Source organism: Aspergillus luchuensis, chromosome 3 (assembly GCF_016861625.1).
Source record: "Aspergillus luchuensis IFO 4308 DNA, chromosome 3, nearly complete sequence".
NCBI classification, from domain to species: domain Eukaryota; kingdom Fungi; phylum Ascomycota; class Eurotiomycetes; order Eurotiales; family Aspergillaceae; genus Aspergillus; species Aspergillus luchuensis.
Window position 1 is genome coordinate 226,676 of NC_054851.1, and position 20,739 is coordinate 247,414.

Below are 20,739 nucleotides of genomic sequence, written 5' to 3' on the forward strand. Positions count from 1 at the left end.
AAATCCAGTAGACTGAGAGAAAGAGGCGAATCTGAATCTAGCGGAAGGTAATAGGGCGATAGTTGTTATAAAGAGGTAGCAGGCGACGGAAGAAGACTTTGCGGGAGGGGGCGAAGTCTTGTGCGGTGAAGTTGAAATGAATGGGAACCATAGGGCCGATGAAGATGAGCTGAAAAGTCCAGCAGAGGATGACCTTGGCGATTCTGTGGAATGTGAAACCTGTACGACTGGAGAATGAATTGGCACGCTTGTATCGTGGTGGAAGCCCGGGACTCATGCGACGCTGCGGATCGTCCAAATTTTGTATGTCGCTAGCCACGAGGATGCCGTCTTGGGTACCCTCAGTTGGTCAAAGTAGAGGACGGCTGCTGCATGTTGGATCCAGACGCAAATGAAGAGTGCCCACAACACGTTCATACCGGTGAGCCATGTGAGGTAGGGGCTCGTATGCAGCGAGAGGATTGCGCTGCCGAATAGCAGTGGCGAGACATACAGTCGACCTTTGTAGGGAAGGTGGATGGCAACACAGAATAATGCGCTTGAGATAGTGAAACATACTGGGGGAATTGAGGATATCCAGAATAGCATGAGGAGTGTGAAAGTTGATCGAGGAGACTCAGGTGAAGAAAGTCAGGCGGTAGGATGTAGAAACGTTTCAAAGACTTTGACGTTGTGTTATATTTAGCAATTACCCCCTGAATCTATGCATCGCCCGAACTCTGCCTCGTACTCTGTATTTGAGTAGATAACATGTACCTCTCCTGACCAAGACCCACGGCCATCACTGCCAACATGGTGCATAATGATGCAATAATGTGCCCAACTACGGTCCCAACTTTTCAACAAGTCTTTCATATCGTGGGGCATGTTGGGGTTGGCGCACTTGGCCATGGCCTGATGTTTGCCGGCATAAATCCGTTGATCCAAACTAACGCCGTAGCTGAACAGTAAAATACCTACCGCCAAGCCCTACATCCGACGTAACAAGAGAACAAGAGCGTCAATGAGTGGCCTTTCAATAATCTCTCCTTTCTAGGCTGCTTAATAAACTATATTTTACTGTGACCCCAACGCGCTCACGATAGAAGTTGAAGAATATGGAGTCATTCATGGTTCTCACGCTGCGCAGCGGTTTGCTGAAGCCTGCTGGGCCCTTTTGATCATTGCTTGCAAACTAATGTAGCAGGTATCTGAGGCTCCAGAAGAACCTTCTGGTCCTATCCACAAGGCCAAAGTAGAATCCCTATAGTTGGAGATGTCGTAAATTATGCGGGAACGGCGAAGCTGGAGTCAGACCCGCTTAGTTCAAGCACTAGCTCAGAACTAGTACAGTTGAGGGCGTGGAGACTAGTTTCTGGGCACGTAGTTGTTCCTCCTTCTCCGGAAAATATGCTGGCAGTACACTAAGAGGGATAGTCAGTCTGCGGGAAGAGCCGACGCACAAACCAGAGAAGAGAGACTGGCGGGGGACTCAACCTCGCGGGAAACCAGAGGTAGTCCAAGGGCTCGAAGGTCGGCGAGCTCCAGCCGGTATGGCTAAGGCAGACCAGTTTGAAAGTAACAGAGGGCGCAGGAAGCAACACTATAGCAAGGATAATCGAAGTTTAGCGATTAGCATAGACATTCTCGAATGATGCATCCCAAGGGACCGAGTCACAACTAAAAGGCCGAGAAAAAATATCATTACCCACAGCTGGCCTTGAATTAGTAGTTACAGGATCTCACTGCTCCAATATTGCGTACATAGACGCCGAGCACGCAGCTCCACTGTCTCTTTGATAGTTCAGTGGAACAACCGCCTACAGAGTGTCTGTAGCTGAAGTACAAAGTAAGACATACAGAGTTAACTGTCTATGCTCTGACTGACCCAACCACGGTCAATAGATACCCGGCGCCTGCACCGGCGACTTGGCATTAGTAAGACAGAACAAAAAAATTTCCGTTGCCAAAATGCTAGATGATGCCCACACGCGAGAAATTATGTCGGCGCACTAACCACTAGACTAATAATTATATATCGCATCTAGTTAGGCCAGTAACAGAAAGATTACTGTCCCAACAAATTATCACCGCCGTATGTGGCTAATGCATGATTTTGCTGTGTACTACTATGAGTATGCAAGAAGCAAGGATTGCTTTATCTTTGTATGACAAACATCCGCCAAAGTCACGCGTTGGCAACGGAGAGGAAAAAATAAAAGAATAAAGTAGAAAATTGTCACGTGCGCAGGCTAAGTGCGGATGCGGATACAATCGTTTGAAACTGGCTTCGCCGCCAAGAGACCCCTCAAGCCAACCGTCGGACGAGGTCCGCAGCGCACCAAGGAACTGACAGTGGCGCCCCGCTTATAAGCACTAGCTGGAAGAACTGAGTTCCGCGGAGGTGTCTTAAATGCACACATGGCAATGTCAATATAATAGTAGAACCAGTATCTATAAGCGCTAGATGTTATGCGGGCGGGAAAATTCAAAGATACCAGAGATCCAAGGCAGTCACGATTTAATGAAGAAAGAAAACTCCTAAATCGTCGGAATTCACGGATAGTGAAATATAACAAAGTATAGGAATCAAAAGTGGAATGCTATCTTACTGAGAAATATCAACAATTGATTTAGCCCCGGATCGTGTTCATGTACGCGTAAAATCCGGAAAGCGGAGTTCTCTCCTATTGGCCCTTTCCAAGTATTGTCTCAATAATTGTAGGTCCACCGTTGGTAAGATGCTTTATCAATTCTATGCAAATTTCCCATAGTTTAGAACTAAACTCCTGTATTATCGTATTGTAATGATATCACGACTTCCTTGTATAGGTTAATCCAAAGCCTACAAAATATCGCCTAGAGAGTCCCAGAATATAAGAACCTTACATGCTTGTGTTCAATCGATGACTTTGAAAGTAAGCAGGAAGTTATGTTGTTCCATGTATCCAGCAGAGGGATCTAAAGATGAAATCATACACCACTGAAGATGATAGGCGTTACAAGAAGTATTAAGTATCATTGGATGTTAATTTACCATTCTTGACGACTGTTCTGATGATCAGTGATCACTAATTATCTCAATAAACTATTCAATTCACTGTCCATCACGGCATCTTGCCTTTTTCATTTCTCGTCGATATAACGTCGTCTTTCTGGCTCTTAGGGGAATACGACGACGGCATGCTACTATACTTAAGCAAGGTGGCCAGGAGCACGCCAATAATCGATGCCTATGATCGCATCGTTAGGCCCATCGTGTATATTTTTTTCTAAGGGGTACCTACCAGCGAGAGATCAAAGCCTTCTGCAACCGTCAGCTCCCACTCAGGGCGTTTCCCTGGTACATATACCGACAGCATGTCCGTAAGTTTTGCCATCATCACCAGTGCCCCATTTTGGTAGACATGCGTTTTCACTTTCCATATATCCTTTCCGCGGACTTCTATGACCGTGTCCTCTCCGGATGCAGCAGCATTCTTGATATGAACGTCAAACTTGTCCTTGAAAGCACTCCATTTCGTTGCGATTGTGGCAATAGGCTCGTCATCGTTTTTGTCACTAGGTAGGTGGACAAACCACGTCACACCGGACCTTTTACGATGGAGCTCAAATAAGGGCAGACCAGAGGAATCTCGAAAATGCCGTCGCTGACTCAAGGATCCAAAATCACCGTCAACAGAGAATAGTTTAGTGACAGATCCTTCTTCGCCTTGACAGGTTGAGATGGTGAAGTCGCCTCCGGACCAGCTCTTACTGTGTTGCTTGATTCTGATGGTTGTAAGGGACGACGCAATATGTTCGGGCCGAATGGCGATCGGCTGCTTGAGTGCGATTGGAGTTGAGGACATAGGGTTTGATAAGGTGTAGGGAGGAATTATAGAATCAGTCGATGTTCAAAGAAGGGTTGACGGGGGGAACTAAACACATACCACCCCTTCGCAACGGGTGTAGGAGGGTCATTTTATTTGGCTTTGAGACAACCTGAGTTCGACGGCTCCACCAGGGCCAAGAGTGGGAAATTGGGGTTCTTAGTATCACACGACGATGGGACAAGGTATGCCCAGGCAACTTCACTAACGCTGGAACAAACAGCAGACCCTGAAGTTGGTGGTGGATACAACAGTAGGGCCAGGTCAGCCCAGTCCCCGCCGAGAACGGAGAAATTCCGATGGCTTGGCACAAGACGTGATATCTACTTTAGTTTCTCTCAAAACATTCAGGATTCATTACAGGAACACTACCTTTCGCCGCCAGCTTGGCATGCTAAATGTTAGTCCGAACCTTCCAACCCTTGGGTACTTGTGAAGTGGTGGATTCTGAGGGCCACAGAGCGTTAAAGCTATAAATCGACTAACCTGTTTAGATTGAATCAATGTGTTCCCAACAAAGACAGTTTATCCTAATCAGGAAGCTGGTACGATAGCACAATGCGCCCAATTCTCAGGTTTTAACAATAGGACAAAGGCGATGAAAATGGAAATAGATAGAGTATTGGTATTTTGTAACTCAAAATCTACGATGTTACGCCAAAAACCAGCAACATAGCCGCGGTTTTGCCGGCAACCTGCTCTACATTGGTCTCAATGGCAACGTTAAGCGGGCTGACATCAACGGCGAGACTCTATCCAAGCGGCAGTCCTGGCCGGGTGTTCCTGACTACAACATCCAAATGTGCCACGATGCCAACATTGGCAGAACCGTGACTGTTACTCAGACTTCTACTTCTTGTACGTGCTATCACCTCTTTGGAGTTTGAAAAGAGAATTACTGATAATCCTTAGCCATGAGAATTGAGAACGTTGCCCCCGAGTGCATGAACCTCGCTACCCTCTTCACTGAGCAGGGGACCCCCATCCCATGTGGCTCTGCTTGCCTCGAGTATGTCAACTTGAGTGCTGAAGACAACCAGAAGCTCATTGACATTATCAACAATCTCCTCTAAGATGGATGTGGCTGTGGGGGAAGGCTGGGTCATTGAAGGATAACCTGGGAAGTTATATTGTTAGAGGATCACATGCGGTAGTTAGTCTTTTGCTGCAATATCCGTGTGGAAGGCGGGTTTCTATGCGTCTTCGGTACTTTCATAGGATATAAGAGTATTTTTGTGATTCTATGCAGAGTATTTCTGCTACGGTGTCGAGTAACGGTATTATTAGGCTTGTTTGGCACGCCCATCGGGCCGGGCTAAACTAAATGTACACAAACGCCCCACAGATGGAATGGATATATCATGATTGCGTACAACATCTAAGGGTACGATTACTATGGTTTATAGGGTGTAATAAGAAATCAACTTAATCTGATACTGGACCAACAGCGCACGGCCGCCGCGTCTCAGAAGCCCAGACACTACCTTTATAAGATTGGGACTCAACACTATTCATCTAATGTTCTATTATAGTAGGCGCTTACTATCCCAACAATTACCATCATCTATCATGACCAGCCTCAACCCAGGTGCTGCACAGGGAAAGCTTTGGAGGCACTGCACCGATTGGTAAATTTACTGAGGGTCTTGATCCAGTTGGTATGGCCTCTTTGGACGTCCTCGAGGCCATGTCCTACAATTCCGATACACTCCAGCCCGCGATGTCGTACTTTGGCAGTGACAGTTTTCCGACCGGTGGTCGTTATTAAGCTATAATCCACCGTTCCAATTATTACCTAACTCGTCAAGACCGCTGCTCCATTGACACCGATACAATAATACACATTTACCTGAAACTCAGTGCCACAGTCCGCACCATCGGTCCCGAGCACCAGATTCCATGCGTATAGCTCCGCAGCCATGATACCGTGCTCCGTCGCAAAAACGCTGCAGTACTCCCCAATCACAGCCGCGGCATAGAGGTCGCAATTCCCGGGAATGGCGTTGTTGTCCAGGATGGGGGACGGGATCGCGACGCCCACGCAGTACCAAACGTTGGCCTGAAGGGCAGTGCTGAAGCTTGCGCCATTGGCACCTAGCACAGAGTTCCAGTTGTACAGTTCGTCCGGGGTGATATTGTTGTTGGCCGCGAAGAGGGTACAGTTGTCGCCGCTGAGGGCCTCGGCGTAACGGTTGCAGTTGCGGGAGATACTTCCGGCTTGGGTTGGCGATGGTACTGCCACGGAAGAAGACGAGGAAGAAGTGATGGTGACTGTGGTAGCCGTGGGACTGGTGCTTACCGGGCCCCCGGTGGCCGGCGAGATCGGCGTTGTTATGCCTGTGATTGTGGCTAAAGGTTCACTTATCGGGGTTGAAGAGTACTCCGTCAAAGTGTATGTCTCCGTTATGATGTCACCCGTGGAGATGGGGCCGTCTGCTATTACACAATATCTATAGCTGTCGTCAAATGTGCAATTATTCGCCGTGGTGTTCACGATGGAGGGATTCCAGACCGACAGGTCCGTGGTGAGGTTGAATGCCCAGAAAACCGATGCGGCGAGACAGTCGCTTACTCCAGTCATGTTGTACTTGAGATCAGACCCGTCAGCGTATATATAGCATCCTGTTCGTGTTAATGACGCCAGAGGCAAGGTAGTTAGAGAGAATATGGGAGTATATGTTGAATCGGGAAGGGCAGAATACGCGATGGTCGAGTAGGTAGCCACAAAGCTACCCGTATATCCAGGGGCATTAGGGTAGCTATCGACTAAGATGGGAGAGAGCGTGTGCGTGGTAAAATATTTGCAAGCTTCATAAATATAGCGTCAAGGGGCCATAACTTACTGCTGCCTACTGGAGCGACGCAGTAACTCTCTTCCGCATCCAGCTTGGTACAACTGTGCCGCCGGAGTCAATGCTCTGATAAGAGCGAACGAAAAGGAGAGAAAGAGCTCGAGAGGCAGACTTACTTTACATTTATCTCTGGATTGAGGACCCGGAAATCTGCGAGAAAAATACCGAAGGTCAATGTGATTACATCACAATCATCGCCAGCGGCGACCAAATAATATTTGCCGCAATTTTGGGTGGTACTATAAGCAATGTCGGTAGGCACGGCGGCAGCCGTGGAAAAGACTGTAGCCGCGCCAACTGTTGTAGATGGTATGGTGTACTTTTGTCCCGGCTCGTTCACGCATATTTGATACCAAATAGTCAGGTCGAAGTTATAGCAGCCGCTGTCGATGTTAGGGTTATAAGCTTGCAGCTGGACCCCGGTTAGATTATGTGCAGCAGCAACACTGTCACAAGTATCTCCTGACCGTACAGTGTATACTTCACATGTATTAATCAGACAAAGGGTACCGTCAGCTGGGAAGTCCGCACAATAAGCCGGAAGATTGTTATCTATTAGTAACCAAGTGGTGCCGATTCCCTCAGAAAGACTGATAGATGTGCACGTGTCCCCAGACTGGATGGCATAGGAAAGCCCGCTACAACCGGCTGTGGTTGCTGTTGCGGAGGCAGAGGTGGCAATATATGATGACCTATGGCATAGATGACGGATTTAGCCCCTGTCTATCCGATCAAGGGGGACGTAATTTTCAGGAGTTCTCAACTCACAGTAAAGTGGTGGTAGTAGTCGGCGGCAGGGTGTAACCTGTATACGAACAGTGGGAGGTGTAACTTTGGAACAGACTGCTAGAACGGACCAGTGGCCCATCTCCATACTCGAATAGCGCCTCATTGTACAAAGAAAGCAAATAGCAGTCGTCACAGATGACCGTTGCGCTGGACTTTTCAGTTAGCGATGCGGTAAGATTTCCCAGGACTGTATTGCAGTAACGATTGAGGCCGTCTGTAACGCCTTTGACGAAAATTTCCGGGGCTCGGCCTATGCCAGTGCAGCTCCGGGTACAGCAATGAGCGGGCCCGCCAGACCGGCGGGGGTGACCAGCTGGGGGCTGCGAACTGCGTGGTGCTTCTGGATTGACAACCATCTGGCAAATATCGAAACGAACATTGGTCCGTGGTTGCACACGGGAAAGACAAGGTTACAATCCCATACGAAGGGATCTGATAAGCTGGCATCGAGGTTCCTCGCAGCATACATGGGTGTCAGTGGGCTGGCGAGCACCAACCAAATTCGCTTCCCCCGCGCTGCCAACTTTGCAACCACCCCACTTCCAGGAACGGCCAACAGCGCCACCACAACGAGCAGCAGATGCGGAATGTGAGGGAACAACGGCTTAGGGGCCCTGGGGGTCTAGTCAGAGGGCGTGATATTGGACCATGCGCCCCAATCGGAGGTGTGTCTCGATGTCTGTATGTATTCATGTGTAGATAAGGTCATGGCACGGGTTGCGAAACAAATCGGGAATTGCGACTCAAAGTCAGGATCAAGGGGACCAAAATATGGGTGAAAGTGTAACAACAGAGAAGCTCATCGTACCAATATCAATAGACCATTGCGAGTCTCCGCGCCACCTCTTGGATTCCCACACTGCGCCAAACCCGAAACATCGCATAATCTCTTGGTTGGTTCGGTTCTCCATATAAGTTGTAGACGTTTTGCATCGCCTCATCGGTAATCTCGTCTCCATCGGCCAAGAAAAACAACACCCCTGGCCCGGTGAGAAAGTCTGGGCGGTCAAGAACCACAAAAAATGTCTGATAAGGTTCCCTGTCACTGGGGTGGCCGCGATTGTACCCCTTTTGTGGGAACTTGCGGGCTCTTTGTCCTGAAGTGGGCCGAGAAACGGCCACTCCCACCTCTGGTCGTGATTTCATCAATTCTCGATGCGACGATAGAGCTGCGCCCAATGATGAATTGGGGACCGAATGGAATTCAAAGTGTACAGTCTTCTGTCCAGGGACATTCTCCAAGATCGCGGCAGTGAAAGCGCGACCGATCGTCTGCAACGTCAGGTGATTTTCGATTCTGTGAGCGAATGTCACGTATATAATATATCTGAGTTCTGGGTCCGAGGTAGTTATAGCGCCCGAAGTCATGACAACAACTCCATTGTCGGAGGATGGCTGGACAACAGCAATCTCCTTGGGCAGTGAGTCGGCTCTGCGCTGCCACTCCTCTACAATATCCGGCGTAGGTGGTTCAACTGACCTATTAGGATCGCCCTCATCCTCTCCCAGGCCGTAATCGTACACATAATCCTCAACCACATCATCACGTTGACTTCGAATGTGAAGGGAGGCCAATTCTCGACGGACATGGTAGATATTTCGGCACTTGCGGACCACAAGATGCTCCCGTTCCGGCCAAATTTCCTCCTCCCATCCCTCGTCGTCATCAGGCTTGGGCGAAGGCAGGTCAACGCGAGCCTGGTACGGAAAACAGCGGTCGAATTTGACGAACAAAGGTCCGGTTTCGGCTTCATCATCGGGGTAATGCGGATAGTCGCGGAAACTGTAGGACATAATAACAAATATTACTCCCTGGAGTTGCGGATCCTCTCTGCTGAGGGCAACCTTGGCGATCCCAGGGGAGAGACCATCATCTCGAGATGGTGAAATGGCCTTGCGATGGAATATCTCACGCCGCTGATGCTCCACGCAGGCGAATACATCGGTTTGTGGGGTAGAATAGATCTCAAATGACGGCCCGGGTAATGTGGATATCTCACGGGATAAGTATCGGCATATGGCAATGAGATCATCCTCTTGATCGAGAGCAACAGTCGTATAGACCTGAATTGCGAAGGCTGGATATGTCGCCTCGGGTTCCGGTGTGGTTGCTTTGTAGACTAACAGAGCTGCAGGCTGGCTTGCATGATCTTGATAAATCTGAGCACTCCATTGTAGTCGCCCGCGCCGCGGGATATTTCTGTTTCTGGCCATTGCTTTTCTGGGTTGACGGGAAGAAAGGCGGTATTTGAGAATGCCAGGATATTCATATGCCCACCGCCGAGCTGACCGCTCCGCTTGGAGTTTCTGCAGGTTTCCGCTGATTGGTGTAAGTGTAAAGCCTCTAGTCTCTTACTGTAAGCGGCAAGCCAGTCTGCCACATAAGCGAGACGACTATCCCATTGCACTGCGAGACATCCGTCTCTCATGCTTCCTCACCTAAACTATTCTGGTCTAATTTAGGAACAACATCTACCCGCAGCCTTTGGAGAATTGGTAGCTGCTGACAGTCTAACGGAAAAACACGAAGGCATTGAAGGAAGTTAGCATGATAGACAATAAGGAAGCAGAAAGGAATCCGCGTTGCTGCTTCAATACTATATAAAGTAGCTATATGTTACAGCCACCTCCTACTCAACTATCACTTAGTAAGGCGGACTTGTCAGGCAGAAAGCGCCGGTAGAGGCAGCGCTCGGGCAATCGACAACTCTAGTCCAGTAAAATTGTTTATCTTGATTTCGGTATAGATAGTTAAATAACCATGACTGGTAACGAGAGTATTCCACTGATAATCCTAATCTATTAATTGGATGAGCATAGATATCATAGATTAGTGTTGTATTTTAGCAGGCTATGCTGGGATATATTCAGTACTCCGTATTATGGATATGCAAGTAATCATAAATTTATGTTCATATATCTTCCCCAAGAATTTGAGCTTATCACGAAATGAAAAGACTACAGGTTAACTAGAACCCATTCTTGCCATTATTCGAGTTTGATTAGTAGAACAACTGGATAAATCAAATAATGATAAGATAAAGCTGTGCTGTATTTTCCATGCCCTTTGTTCTCATTACTCGGTTCCATTTCCTCCTGCTTTCTGTTTCTGTCCGTTCTCCAACTCTCTCCTTTTTCCTGCTTCCTTTCCCTTCCTTCTACTCCTTGACTTGCGTTCGTTTTGCATACTTCTAAAGGTTATTACCACGTCTCACAAATCATCCGAAAAGCATCCACATAACCTGGCAAACCCTTATCCCAAAATTGTTCTTTTGAAGATACTCCAGCTCTTTCTCACACATATCATCACTCATTAGCACTCGGACATCCAGTGCATGACTTTTAATCACAGTAAATATCTGCCCCTTTGCACAAGCAGTATATTCAGTACATGCGTCAGTGTCTTAGCAATAATTTGTCGCTGTAGCCAAGTCACTACAGTGTAGCTCCACGGCTTTCATTGATTCATTTGTCATGCTCAGAGACATTTCAATACGATCTGTTGACTCCACTGTTTGTGGCGATGGTTTGAATAGAGGATTTGAGGTTAGCCTCGCTGACAAGTGTGTTGTATTGTCCGCCGACGATCGGGTTGCCCCATGGGTACAGATGGCTTTGTGATAGGCCTCGTACGCATTGTCGAGTTTGGGTCCGGCAGCGGAAGAAAGCTTTTAGCAGATTATGCCAACAAGGGGAGAGCTGTTAGAAGTGGGGGTAAGGAGGGTTACGAGGCGGTACATTTTGCGGATAGGGTTGACGTTAGAGGGTTAGAGATCAAAGTGCATAGAGGCAGTAGGGCGATTATGAATCGAGTATGGTAGATTGCCAAGTCACTTCTTCAGGATGTTGCATAAACATAGGGGGAGACCCCCTTATGTACCCTGATCATCCATAACACACGGTTATATGGGGATTGTGGCGTCTCATGGATGAAGGCCCCATCGTGTTCGCAATCACTTTTTGAGATCATCCTTACGTTCGATGTTGGTCTTCACATGAGTGATAATTCGTATCGCTAATGGACTCAGCTTAAAACCTTCAGATCTTGACGATAGTTTGCTCTAAGATACAGCTCGGGGCTCAGAGGTCTGTAGCGGGGAAATAACCTCCGCATTTTTCCACCGTGTTTTGGGCTAGGTGAAGCTTGCGTCTGTGGCTTAGCATACCATATAAAATTGGCAAAGGATATTCCAATTCGATGCGGGGATTTCTACAGCGTAATCCGGCTGACTTATTTGAATAACAGGTCATCCGGCCGTTAGAGCCAAGATTACTATTGGGCATCGATCTTACTTAACCACAGAAAGCGAATCTTCCACATGCGATGGGTGACATCTGGAACATTTCGAAGATAAGTTCATTGACAATTGTAGTATTTATGGGAGGAAACACCAAAAGATATATGGTATCAATGAGCCATAGGCAAGTTACATCGAACGCTGAAGGCTCCGCAACTAGCTTCAGTAAAGTCTTGTTGCTTAGCACGGTGGATGTAGATCCGTTATCTACTGCTTGTACCTGATTCCGGTTAGTATCCATTATATCGAACTGGTTGCAAACGACTAGTTATTGTGGTTATAAGATCATGGGATGCCATAGATAAGTGTATTATTGCATCATTTTAATATTTGTAGAAAATCCTATCTTAATGGGGAGAAGAAACCTTCAATCTAAATTCATAAAAACAGGAAGATGTACTTAGTTATTGAACAAAGTCCTGCGTTCTTTCACGTCTTGCCGTCAAGTAGTAGCAGCCACCATTGCTTGTGGTAGCTTTGCGTCTTTTTCCGGACCAGACGAACGAGTTATCATATCAGGTTGTGGTACTGCAGAGTATTTATTACTTCGACATAGAAACCACCTACATTGGTCAGTTGTTTTGACTTCGAGTAGAGCGAAACCTAATGAAACGGTAAACCTACCATAGGGCAGCTGCCAATGCTACAACGGCCGGGAAACCAAGTCCCACACTCAAGCCGATAATCAGTTTGTAGTTGTTGGAATGAGAGCTTTTGTGGTTAGGGTCATCATCAGTATTGGGATGGGCGCTACTAGTGGCGGTCGCAGTGGGGGGAACGTAGGATACCGGTGTTCCAGATGTAGAACCCAGTCGGCGAGCATTACTTCCAAAAGGGATGGCACTGGTCAAGGATGAGAAGGTTCTTGCAGGGTATGTGGCGTCTATGCCCGATTCGACTGTGAGAACAGTCGTCATAGTGCTCTTCACTGATGTCGTACGCTGAAGATAGACAGGGCAGTTGATGAGCCCTTTTGATGAACAGTCAACAATGGTATACGTCGTTGAGGTAGATACTGTAGTAGTGACGAGATCGTTTCGCTGTCCAAGGGTGGCAGAGGGTGTTATGGTCGCCGGAGATTTTTTATAGCCGGCGCAAATACTATCCAGCGTTGTATAGAACACTGGCACGGTGGTGTTGGGCGTGGGGCCCCATTGGTATGTATCAACAGCAACTGTCGCCCCCGCAGCAGCACCCACAGCAAGGGTGTACTCTGCAACCGCTTCAAAGCCGCACTGGGTATCATTGCTAGTAGAAGCGTCGATCTGCAACAGGAAGTCGGCCACATACGCAGACACCTCCCCTCCAATCCCTGCACTAAAGCTGAGATACTCGAACACGGAGACCGAGTTTGGGGTTGATATCTGGAAACCAATACTCGTTTGGACCTGTAAGAGGGCCCGGAGGGTTCCATGGCCTTGGACGGTTACTGGAAGAAATTCCATCCGCCCACCGGGTCTACGACATGTCAATTAGTGTTTGTCACCCGGGAAGAAAAGCCCACCTCGCCTAGGGCCTCAGCTTGTGATAGAGACTAACTCACACGGTGATACTCGAAACATTGTTGTTGAACAACTCCAGAGCCAGCGTTAAACCATCTTCCAGCTTGATGTGGATTCCACTGCTAATGTCGATTTCCGCTTGGGCTATTAGAACAAGCGAAACCTGGAATATAGCACCGGCCTCAAGACTAGATATTGATATTCCTGCTGGGGTCTCGGAAGTGAAGAGGTCTAGTGTGTAGGTAGCTCCGGTCGACAGCTGAAGATCCAGGTCCAGATAGAGCTCCAAGCTATCGAACTCGACCTGTGCATGTACTCCTGGAAATCCATTTGCCTCATCTAGATCAAAGTTAAGATCCAATGTCGGCCAAGCGGGGATATCGATCAATTGGAACTGGGAGACATCCTCGAGAATATCACGGGCGGCTTCACGCGCGAAATCTTCTAGCTGAGAAAGTGCAGAATCTGTGACATTCGCAATATCTGCCTCGGCGCTATCCACGACCGTGGTGACATTGAACCCATCCTCGACTGTCAAATAGCCACCAACAGTACCATTTATATAGCAGGCTTTGCAGACAATTTCCAGGCCAGATTGCAGGCCTACGGTCCCGTTTTTTGACCCAACAGAAGTTTCCGTGCTACGGTAAGAGCGTCAAAATTAGTGTTTGTACTTTGCATTAGGGAGCAAGCGGTGTTGATTTAATTACCTTGCTCCGATGGAAAATATAGTAGCATTTGCCCAACTCTTTGTCAACAGAGTCTGGTTCATCGAGTATGTCGTCCCTCTAGCCTCGTGTAGAGCCCGTCTAATGGCGATGGTGGCGTCTTTGTCAGCATTGGTGTGAGCTTGCAATGGGGCGTATTTCCCCCCCAATGCGCGCACGATGTATAAGAATTGCAGGCAGATGAGCCCAAATATGCTTTTGGTCATCATGCTGAATCTATTAGATTGCTAATCTTCATTTGCTATCTGAATATGGAGGCAGGCGAGTGATTGTTCAAATAGTTGGCTGCTTCGCGCAGCCTTGTGCCGCACCGCAAAGGGGCAAAGGTGGTAACACAGAAAACAGTTGTATCACAGCCCCCTTAATACATTTAGTGGGCAAAATGATGGCGCAGCTTGCCTGCATTAGCGCTGTAATCGGCCGAAATGTAACTTTCGGGAGCTGAAATTGGGGTCGCGATGGCTTTCGATGGATCGTATGCGGTAGAGTATATTACCTGGATCTGTTACTCTAGCACCGTGATGAGTGTGGAATTATTATAGCCTAGGTTCACTGGCAGAATGTGGCCTCAGAAGAGAAAAAAAAGGAAAGATAGTATGCTGACAGGCATATTCCCATTAGACTTATGGGTTGTCTGGGAAGGAATAGGACAAGGCTAATTTGGCGCTACCCTTCCTAGCGGCGGACGGGCCTTCGTGTCGAGGTTTCTGTGCCTCCCTCTCATATCGCTTGTGTTACTTTTGGATTGGCCTCCGCTTTGGTACCTTGAAGATGAACTTATTCTTAGAGAAGACGTCCGGTCAATCGTAGACTATATGTACAGATCGTGGCAGAAGGTACGCGAGGAGCTGCTAATAGAGTTGAGATAGTTTGTGCTAATACTTAGATCTGTATATTGCTATCATCAGTATCGACCAATCAAGGTAACCAAAATGAGAAAAGATGGAAATAACCTAGGGTAATTTGTGTGTGTGTGAGGTGCTATAGTGATAAATAGTGTTCCAGGCCTAAGTCAATCTTGTATATTAAGTAGATAGACTGGTTCTATAGCTTCCCAGACTATCTCCGGTGTTTCTCTTAGCTCGAGCTTCCGAAGGGCTATTAATTGTGATGAATAATATTCACCTAGAGGAGAATGGCAGCAGATCCATGTCTGTCGAAGAAAAGGGATAGTCATTATCGGGGGAACGCCGGTTGTTGGTATTCCCCGCACTTTCGGCCTGATCTCCGACCTCGGAACGGATATAGTATCACCGTTCCTACGGGAGGGATGCTCTACTAGATATCAGGACTTTCGCACCTGCGCTGGTAATTACTCACTCATATCCAATAGGCTACGAACACCATGTCGGATTCAAGAAACTACAACATTCTTGTCCTCCCAGGAGATGGGATCGGTCCGGAGGTCATGGCCGAAGCCATAAAGGTCCTGCGAACCTTCAACACTGCCTCAGTCCAGTTCCATCTGCAAGAAGATCTTATTGGCGGCATATCTATCGATACCTATGGCCAATCCGTTACACAACCCGTAAAAGATGCCGCAGTTGCTGCAGACGCCGTCCTTTTCGCCGCGGTTGGGGGTCCAAAGTGGGATCACATCAGGCGCGGACTTGACGGCCCAGAGGGGGGTCTATTACAGTTACGCAAGATCATGGATATCTATGCAAACTTGCGACCGTGCTCTGTGGAAGTTCCAAGCCGCGAAATTGCTAGGGACTTTTCACCGTTCAGACAGGAGGTGATCGAGGGGGTCGATTTTGTAGTCGTGCGAGAGAATTGTGGAGGCGCCTATTTTGGCAAAAAAGTTGAGGATGACAATTACGGTAAATCTGAACCCGCTGAGTGGGAAGTAGAAGGTGGCTAATGTTTCCTCTGTAACACGAGTACAGCAATGGATGAGTGGGGCTATTCCAAGATTGAGATTCAACGCATTGCTCGTCTCGCTGCAGAGCTTGCCCTGCGGCATGACCCACCATGGCCCGTGATTTCTCTTGACAAAGCCAATGTCTTAGCATCATCACGTCTGTGGCGCCGTGTTGTCGAGGAAACCCTTTCAATAGAGTATCCACAGGTGAGGTTGATCCACCAGCTCGCGGATTCAGCATCATTGATCATGGCTACCGAGCCCCGAGTCCTCAACGGTGTGATTCTGGCGGACAATACCTTTGGTGACATGATATCGGACCAGGCGGGGTCACTAGTTGGAACACTAGGTGTCCTGCCGAGTGCTAGCTTGAATGGTCTTCCTCATCCCGGTAAGAAGGAAAAAGTTCGCGGTCTATATGAACCAACACATGGCTCCGCTCCGACGTAAGTGTTCTTTGATATCCTGTTTCTCCTATTGCTAATAGCTTGAAGAATAGCCGGCAAGAACATCGCAAACCCAACTGCGATGATCCTCTGTGTGAGCCTCATGTTTCGATACTCTTTCAACATGGAGATCGAAGCGCGCCAGATTGAAGATGCTGTGCGAGCTGTTCTGGACAAGGGCATCCGCACTCCTGATCTCGGGGGTGAATCAGGCACTAAAGAGTTTGGTGACGCCGTAGTCGCTGCATTGAGAGGGAAATATCAGACCTGAAACGTTATACATAGACTTGCTAGAAGTATCATATGTGTTGATTTCCTATGATATGTTAGCGGTCATGTGGACACTAGAAGAAAGTCTTGAGTGGCCAAATGAATATCGTTAGCAACATTTTCCTATATGTAGTTGGCCTTTGCCGTCCTGTGGTGAGCGGGCCGTCTTGATGGACAAGTGGTTGAAACATGATAACCTGTCTTTGGGGCTTATGTTATTACTTGATGAGTACCGCGACATTCGATGTCTAATTTTGTCTCTCATTCTTATTGTTTGACCTAGACTGTGGAGATAAACCGACCCGGTGGTGTGAATCACGACGATGCTTCGGTAGTGGGAAGCTGTTTTTTGATGGGTTAACTTTCTCCCCCTAAGCACATACGATCAGTAAATAAATATACAACCTAGTTTCCTGCAATTGTTAATGTGATTGAGATGGCATTGCATCTTCCTGGGGCTGCGATCCTTTCGAGATATTACGGTTAATGAGAGTTATGATGAACCATGGTTTCACAGACGGGTGAACTTCAACATCCACTTATATGGTGTTTGCGGAACGGTTGGGTTCTTAATCTGGCGAGCAGATGACCCTATTAGTAAGGGCTCAGACGTCATGATTACTTATACCTGATTATGACCGGGGTGCCCCATCCCTCTCTCTCTCTTGAATCCTGCAAGCTGCGTAACAACTTCTGAAAATGCAGGTGCCCTTTCCTTAGTATTCCTCCTTATATCGGCAGATCGGTAAACTAATAGTGGCTTCTACTAGATCCAAGCAACGAATGAGCTACCGAAGTGCGGTGCTTACCACGCATCTCACAAAGAACAGGAAACGAAGCAAAGCCGGGTGCTATACGTCGTACACGCGATCATCTTGTTGAAATCATCGATACCCCAGTACGATATTTGTAAAATGGAGGCAAAGAAGAATCTACTCTGTGCTCAGCTCGAAGGCCGTGAATCGCCTGCCCCGGAAAGTCAGACCGCCGAACAGCAGGCGCCTTTTTGCTGGGGCAGAATTCCTCGCAATCTGCAGCAGCCAGCATATAATTCGACAGAGGGGAGCTCTGATCCCGTCAAGCCCTTTGTGTTGGAAAGCAACCCCGTCCATCCTCTGGAGGCGCCGTTGGCGGCGCAATATGCGCATGACAAAAAGCGGAGTATCTCCGAATGATGTTGGTTTTATTTCCCTTTAACTATCGTTTCACTTCGCCGCAGTATCTGCTTTCATTCTTGGGTTATGTATCCCGTCTATTAAAATACTCTGTGGGCCCCGGCTCATTGAAATTTCGTGAAGACGTATATGACTTTGTGGTGAAATACCGAGAAGGCACTTCTATAGCCGTTGGTACAACAGTGTTCAGGATTCTTGACATATCGGAATAACACTCCTTACCACTCTACCTTGGGTGATGGAATATATGTAGAAGGGTTTTCTCATGTATAGCAACACACCATGCGGACCCATAAAGCGGTCTTCCTTAACGCTTCAATAAGAGAATCATCGACGCTGTTAGAAAGGGTAGATAACGTGATCAGCAGAGATGTTACATTATCTACCCCTGTAGCATCAATATAGCGTACTCATACAGAACCCCGGGGGTGTCGCCAAGTACCTGTTGAAAATGTAAACATGTGACTCTACAAAACGTCACAATGAAGGGTGATAAAGCTTTGTGGTTTCAAAAAAAATCACTCTTCCAACAGCTTGAATTGATATTAGCAACAACATCATTCAACTTGACTACGGAGATATCACCAGGTCTTGGTAATGCACGTCCAAGATTGAAAGGTTCCAAACCTGCCCTTGTGTGGAGTTGAGACCGATGTGACGAATAGGTCCAGACGTATGCGATATTAGCAGCGAGGGCCCATGCTACCCATTTCTACATACTGTTTGACAGTCAGATCCATGACAAGCCAAGGCAACATTTGGTTTAAATGTGGTTTAAGAAATTTATAGCACAGTGGTTCTCGCAGGATGTCGGATACTAGATCTTTCCTAGACATAGCCTTTTCTGCTTATCATATGCAATCTTCGAAATTGTGCACATTTTTAGCTCAAGGATACAGATCAACCTCCTCCTAGCATTTGCAAATATTATTCACAGATAGGATTCATTCCTCATTCCACTGCCCGTCTACTTCCACCGACTACTAGTTCGAGACTAGCTTGTAGCTGGCGAACGCAGTGTCACCGTCAAGGCATCCTGGCGCAGTTACATTTTGGACGCCCTCCTCGCAATTTGAATCGGTGAAGAATTGCGCTGGGAAGAATTGTTAGGTGACATGAAAGATCTTAGGGAGATGGAGATTGACTTACCAGCATAACCTGCTACGACGTAATAGGTGGTGATAGAATGAATGGCATAGGGGCCTGCAAAGGTGCCACATTCATCAAGGCCGGATTGGTACAAGCCAAGCTCACCCATGTTGTTCTCGGCACAACCAGTTTCACCCCAGAGGCGGAGTTGGATAACTCGCGTGTCGGTGGTGGGCAACGCCATTGCGGAAACGGCTAAAGTGAGAACGGAAATGATCTTGAGCGTGAACTTCATAATGGCGATGTGGTCAATGACTGGTTATAAGAAATGGAATATGCGATTTGGGTATCTGAGGAGGGGATCTGCAACGATCGTGGTAAAGCTGGTGGTTATGGAGGGATGTGTAGTATGTGGGTTTGATGCCGAAGACAAGAGTCAGGTTTGGCATCTGGCTGATGCTCTTTATATAGTTATTCGTTGTCATGGGTAGCGATTTCGCTCATCTATTTTTACTCCGTGGGCGGTGCAATGTCCGGACGGCAGCGGAGGTCACATGCGACAGAAGGACATACCTATTACGATGATGATTTAGTGTACATGGTGGACTAAGCTGGGGTAGACTTGTACGTGGTTCATACAAGTCATACGTCTTGAGCTTAGCAGTGACTTAGAGTGGCCCGTTCGATCCCAGTTTCCTGTTCTGGCCACACGGAGAAACATGTCTTACCCAGGCCAAGGCCGTCAGCCCGACCGTCCACTCAGAACGCGGTGATGCGCGCCCCATGAGATTGCCATCTGCAAATGACAAGGCATGAGGAGAACCGTCAGGCTCCCCATTCGTCTTGAACAGCCAGTCTTCGGGATTTACCCGACTCCACCCACGAGCGGAATTCGTTTGACAGACCTCCGCAGTCTGTCCACCTCAAAGCGGTCCGTTCCAAGGTCATTCGTAAAGATGGACCATGTGGTACGGTCAAACAAGGAGATGAATGTCAATACTAACAACACCACGCCAGATGGCTTCTGGGATCTGCTCTGCCTTCAAGGCCGCAACTTGGGCGAGTTTCCATCCGGCACTACCGACAAGGCGTGGCTATGCTGAATCCGGAGGTACCATGGGTTAGGCGCTCCAATTTATGCATCTCATTTCAATTTCGCTACTCATCATACTCTCGCTCAAAATAGATCCGTTGAGCCCTGGACGCCTGTTAGGCCCCCTGCGTAGTAAGTCAAGAAAATCGTGCAGGATTAATGACTAGACTCAGTCACGCACAAACGTCTTATGTGACTATCGCATAATGCTCCTCGCGCAACTGAATACGTTACAACTCAAGATTGTCTGTGGAAAATAGAGTGATAAGGGTTCTGTACAGTGGAGTTCCCACCCAAGACCCCGCAGTCATCTCACTGACAAAAACATCAACGAATAATGCAACCAATCGAGATGGTTGCAGGACGCAGGGTGATTTCATGTCTTTTTTTCAGCCAGCAGGCGGTTCACAGACATGGTCTACTACCCTTTCCGGCTCTAGCATCCATCAACCCAGCTGGGCTCTGCATTATTCTTCATCGATCATTAACCGGCGCGCCCTCAGCTACCATAATACAACAATTACAGCCGGTTTATGAGAGCGATCGCCGCGCTACGGCTGTTACCCCTGACTTTTTGATGGAGATGGGTGATAGTTTGACTGCTGTCTTTCACTCCCGGTCAGAAGAATTCGATCCGCCCCCGCCTTCCTCATTCCACTAGCATAGCCTGTAGGTTAGCGACCCCGATGAATGCAGTAAATAAGGGCCGATAACAGGCGACTGTCTGTAATCTTGGGCAAAAGGTTCTGGGGAGGACAAAATAGCTTGCAATGTCACCGAGG

The 20,739-nt window shown here is 47.8% G+C and overlaps 9 protein-coding genes across 9 annotated transcripts; 3 read left to right on the forward strand and 6 right to left on the reverse strand.

The window, feature by feature from the left end:
- Positions 1–37: 37 nt before the first annotated feature.
- Positions 38–588, reverse strand: AKAW2_30062A (uncharacterized protein; the record flags this gene model as incomplete). Its single annotated transcript, XM_041686533.1, has 2 exons — positions 38–330; positions 420–588. The coding sequence occupies 2 exons, from the start codon at positions 586–588 to the stop codon at positions 38–40; spliced, it is 462 nt and encodes a 153-aa protein (XP_041540509.1).
- A 2,498-nt stretch (positions 589–3,086) lies between these two features.
- On the reverse strand, positions 3,087–3,830 carry AKAW2_30063A (uncharacterized protein; the record flags this gene model as incomplete). The annotated part of the gene is made up of 2 exons (XM_041686535.1): positions 3,087–3,212; positions 3,267–3,830. The coding sequence occupies 2 exons, from the start codon at positions 3,828–3,830 to the stop codon at positions 3,087–3,089; spliced, it is 690 nt and encodes a 229-aa protein (XP_041540510.1).
- Positions 3,831–4,409: 579 nt separating this feature from the next.
- AKAW2_30064S (uncharacterized protein) lies at positions 4,410–4,924 on the forward strand (the record flags this gene model as incomplete). Its single annotated transcript, XM_041686536.1, has 3 exons — positions 4,410–4,426; positions 4,528–4,709; positions 4,764–4,924. The coding sequence occupies 3 exons, from the start codon at positions 4,410–4,412 to the stop codon at positions 4,922–4,924; spliced, it is 360 nt and encodes a 119-aa protein (XP_041540511.1).
- Positions 4,925–5,646: 722 nt separating this feature from the next.
- On the reverse strand, positions 5,647–7,848 carry AKAW2_30065A (LysM peptidoglycan-binding domain-containing protein; the record flags this gene model as incomplete). The annotated part of the gene is made up of 4 exons (XM_041686537.1): positions 5,647–6,473; positions 6,695–6,747; positions 6,820–7,395; positions 7,472–7,848. 4 exons carry the CDS (start codon positions 7,846–7,848, stop codon positions 5,647–5,649), a joined length of 1,833 nt encoding a protein of 610 aa, XP_041540512.1.
- Positions 7,849–8,305: 457 nt separating this feature from the next.
- Positions 8,306–9,706, reverse strand: AKAW2_30066A (uncharacterized protein; the record flags this gene model as incomplete). The annotated part of the gene is made up of 1 exon (XM_041686538.1): positions 8,306–9,706. The coding sequence occupies one exon, from the start codon at positions 9,704–9,706 to the stop codon at positions 8,306–8,308; it is 1,401 nt and encodes a 466-aa protein (XP_041540513.1).
- A 2,526-nt stretch (positions 9,707–12,232) lies between these two features.
- On the reverse strand, positions 12,233–14,229 carry AKAW2_30067A (uncharacterized protein; the record flags this gene model as incomplete). Its single annotated transcript, XM_041686539.1, has 4 exons — positions 12,233–12,353; positions 12,415–13,248; positions 13,334–13,933; positions 14,003–14,229. 4 exons carry the CDS (start codon positions 14,227–14,229, stop codon positions 12,233–12,235), a joined length of 1,782 nt encoding a protein of 593 aa, XP_041540514.1.
- A 1,136-nt stretch (positions 14,230–15,365) lies between these two features.
- Positions 15,366–16,601, forward strand: LEU2B (3-isopropylmalate dehydrogenase; the record flags this gene model as incomplete). Its single annotated transcript, XM_041686540.1, has 3 exons — positions 15,366–15,843; positions 15,910–16,330; positions 16,379–16,601. The coding sequence occupies 3 exons, from the start codon at positions 15,366–15,368 to the stop codon at positions 16,599–16,601; spliced, it is 1,122 nt and encodes a 373-aa protein (XP_041540515.1).
- A 698-nt stretch (positions 16,602–17,299) lies between these two features.
- On the forward strand, positions 17,300–17,775 carry AKAW2_30069S (uncharacterized protein; the record flags this gene model as incomplete). The annotated part of the gene is made up of 2 exons (XM_041686541.1): positions 17,300–17,305; positions 17,371–17,775. 2 exons carry the CDS (start codon positions 17,300–17,302, stop codon positions 17,773–17,775), a joined length of 411 nt encoding a protein of 136 aa, XP_041540516.1.
- Positions 17,776–18,758: 983 nt separating this feature from the next.
- AKAW2_30070A (uncharacterized protein) lies at positions 18,759–19,159 on the reverse strand (the record flags this gene model as incomplete). Its single annotated transcript, XM_041686542.1, has 2 exons — positions 18,759–18,868; positions 18,925–19,159. 2 exons carry the CDS (start codon positions 19,157–19,159, stop codon positions 18,759–18,761), a joined length of 345 nt encoding a protein of 114 aa, XP_041540517.1.
- Between the last annotated feature and the right edge of the window lie 1,580 nt (positions 19,160–20,739).